The sequence below is a fragment of the Cydia splendana genome, chromosome 25 (genome assembly GCF_910591565.1).
Source record: "Cydia splendana chromosome 25, ilCydSple1.2, whole genome shotgun sequence".
Lineage (NCBI taxonomy): Eukaryota > Metazoa > Arthropoda > Insecta > Lepidoptera > Tortricidae > Cydia > Cydia splendana.
Window position 1 is genome coordinate 43,164 of NC_085984.1, and position 3,325 is coordinate 46,488.

Consider the following 3,325-nt stretch of genomic DNA (forward strand, 5'->3'; position numbering starts at 1 on the left):
CCCCGGCCATAAAGCTGGCTGACTCGGGTGCCTACCTCCGCCAGGAACCGTTCGAATTCAGCCAAACAGCGATTTGGAGAAAAGTAGATGCCGACAAAAGTGACACGTTCATAATTTGCCGACACATAACCTTTCCCCCGGACAACGCTTTCGAATGTGCCTCCTCTTGCCACCAATGCGACAACTCCGTCTATGTCAGCTACCCAATCGCTTCGCGGTGGGACTGAGTACGGCTCAGCCACAACTGCCACGTTAATACTCCACTGAGCCAGGGATTGCAAAAGCAGATCTTGAGCCCTGGCGCAGTGATTGAGGTTAGTTTGCAACACCTTTATTGTCATTAATGGTCGGTCGTTACAATGTCCATCTCAGCTTCTTTCACCGCACCGGTGGAGGGGATAACAGCCTGGGAGGGGGCCTGGGGGCCATCGCCAGCGCGTTTTGTATTCTTTGGGCTAGGGTTGGTGCACGCTTTGGACCCGATTTTATGGTCCGCAGGTTTTCCCGCAGCATGACACAGGATACATTGAGTTGATCCAGAGCAAGCTGACCTCTTATGTCCTGGTTGACCGCAGTTATAGCAGCGGTTACTGTAGTCTTCAGTCGCTGTGCATTGAACCCCAGCATGCCCCATCTGCAGGCAGCGGAAGCACCTCATGGGTCTTTCTTCAAGAAGGCTAACTTTAGCCGAGAGGCCCCAACCGAGTTCAAGGCGACCAGCCTGAGTGACTTTCTTGGCTGCCGTAACAGGGCAGCGCACCCACAGAGTGCCGAGTCTTCTAATACCTCGACGAACCTCACCGGTCTTTACCAGGTCTGTTGAGCACTCGCCGACGCTGGCGATCGCAGCTACTACCACCTCGGGCGATATTGAGTCGTCCAACTCTGTCAAACGGAGCTCTGCGCATTTGACAGGTCTTGATACACGAACAGCTTCTGGACCCAGCTTTTCCGCAAGCGCTCTGGCCAGTTGGTCGGCCTTATCACCACTGGTGGTTCCTGGGACCTCTAGAACGGTGCCCCCAGTGATTGCGCGCTTGATTCGCAATGCAGAAATGCCGAGTCCAGCCAAGTCGACCCTACTCTTGGCCTCCGTAAGTACATTCGCATACGTCACCCCCCTTTCAACTGCCTCTGGGAGCAGTGTCAGAACCACCGCTGATGAACGCGGGGGCACTAGTTTGCGTACCTTCTTTGGTTGCTGTTTCTGTTTCGGTTGTGTTTTGGAAACAGCATTGGCCGCCTTCTTTTTCTTTTTGCCCTTGGGGCCCACCTTTTGCCATCCTTCCTCTGTTGAGGGACCTGGAGACGCTGGATGGGACCGAAGGGTTGCCGTACTCTGGCTGACAATGGGCTGTGGGGCAATGCTTTTCTTGCCTTTGCCCTTGCCCTTGCCCTTGCCGCTGATCTTTTGCGGCTCTTCAGTATAGTTTGGTGGACCCTTCTTGCCAGGGACAGAGGCCACTGGCATCGCGGGCTTTTGGACGACGCTCACGTTTGAAGCCGACTCTTTCCTCTTGTCGCTTGCCAGAGGTGGACGGAGACTTTGGGCTGGCAATAGTCTGCCTTCTTTCTCCAAACCATCAAATCTAGCATTAATCATGCTACCTACTTGAGTTGTAACAGCCCGGACAATGCTCTCTATGTCTAGGGCCGCAGGTTCGTTAGACTTAGCCTTCTTTTTGGATGGCGCCGGTGGATGAGGTCCCAACGACGCAGATTGAACCACGTTCATCTCCTCTATGGGAAGCGAACTCCGATGTGAAATTTCAAAGCGTTGCATTTCCTCGCGAATTTTTCGGAGCTCAGAGCGGACATCTGCCAGTTCCGCTTTAAGGCGCTTGTTCTGTGCTACTAGTTGCCGGGTTTCGTCGGATACCGTGTGTGTCCTAAGCTCCTCAAAGACCTTCTTCATTTCCTTGGCTGAGTCCTTTAGGGCCTTTTGAAAGGTACCCTTAAGATGACTGGACTTTTGGGCCACCATGTCAATGGTTTCTAGGCTGACAAGGACGCGATCATCGAGGTTCACATCCTCGTCGGTGGACATTTCCGATAGTCTTACTTGGCGGGTTTTATAAGACAGACATAAGTCCTCCGCCTCTTCTTCGTCGCGAAGCCGAAGTTGTTCACGTTTCGCCTTATTGGCCCCTTCAACAGCCTTTGCATAGCCGACGTTTTCCTCCGTGTTGGGGGAACGGCCTTTTCCTCTGCGTGCAGGCGCCACAATTGCCGATGTACTAGGACCATCGTCAACATTCGGCGACCTAGATCGTGACCTTTCATTCGAAAGGCGCCGTCTCTTGCTAAAGAAGCGACTCTCATTCGCTGGGGAGCGTGAGCGTGATCGAGACCGGTTTGAGCGCATTGACCGGGCTGAGCGCATGGACCGGACAGAGGTAACACTCCCGTCCGAGTCTGTTGCGGAGACCTTTTCCGCGTCTAGACGCTCAAGCGTCACTTTTGCGACTTTCGTCGCCACCTTCGTCGTCAATTCCGAATCAGAAGCAACATTCTTTGTCCGATCTTCGTTTGCAGGGGTCAGGTTGGATTTGGGTTTTTGTTGGGTTTGTTTTTTAAGATTATTCAATTGCATAATAAGTCCCACGAGTAGAGGAGAAATAAATTTCCACGGAAGGCAGAGATCCTCGATGCCTAGGTGGCCCTATTAACACTGTGAGGTCGGGCGGTATCACAGGTTTGGATTCTCATGACTGGTACTCACTCCAGCCGCTCCGAAGAGCATCTTGACGCGGAAAGCCGACACGCCAAGAGTTATGGATTTTTTATTGGGGTTTACTCCCCTTGACCCGGCCGATTAAGGCAAGGTTACCGGTTCCGAGGGCAGGCCTAAAACATGACCAGAACCCACCCCGGGATAACGGTTCGGCCGACGGTGACCGTAGTCTGCACCACTAACTTCTTCCCCGAAGCTAGCAGCACCCGCCGCCCTAGGTGGTTTTTATAGAGGTATTCCGTCCTCGCGGTCCCCGTCCAACGCCAGCGACCCTCGTGCCGACCCCGCGGGCCGGGTTACGAGTTGGCCGACAGCTGACCTGAGTCAACCGTCGCCCTCACCATGGGTAATTTTTATAGAGGTTTTCTTCCTCGCAGCCCCCACCCCGAAGGGAGACGGCCGCCGCTCCTGGCACCAACGGACCAAGTTTGCGGTTTTGACGATGCACGCACGACATCGCACGACCACCACAGGCCAATGGTATTGACCACTAGACCACGGCTGCGTCCTCTGCCACCTCAGGTGGAACTGAGGCATGACGGGGGCAGCCAACGACACAACACGGCACTGAAGCCAACGCAGGAGCAAGCT

At 54.3% G+C, this 3,325-nt stretch overlaps 1 protein-coding gene across 1 annotated transcript; it reads right to left on the bottom strand.

Annotated features, from left to right (window-relative positions):
* Positions 1–340: 340 nt before the first annotated feature.
* On the bottom strand, positions 341–2,593 carry LOC134802630 (uncharacterized). The gene has a single exon (XM_063775264.1). The coding sequence runs from the start codon at positions 2,591–2,593 to the stop codon at positions 341–343; it is 2,253 nt and encodes a 750-aa protein (XP_063631334.1).
* Between the last annotated feature and the right edge of the window lie 732 nt (positions 2,594–3,325).

Excerpts from the sequence above, each read along its gene's own strand:
- LOC134802630 (XM_063775264.1), bottom strand. The coding sequence starts at position 2,593 with ATGCAATTGAATAATCTTAAAAAACAAACCCAACAAAAACCCAAATCC.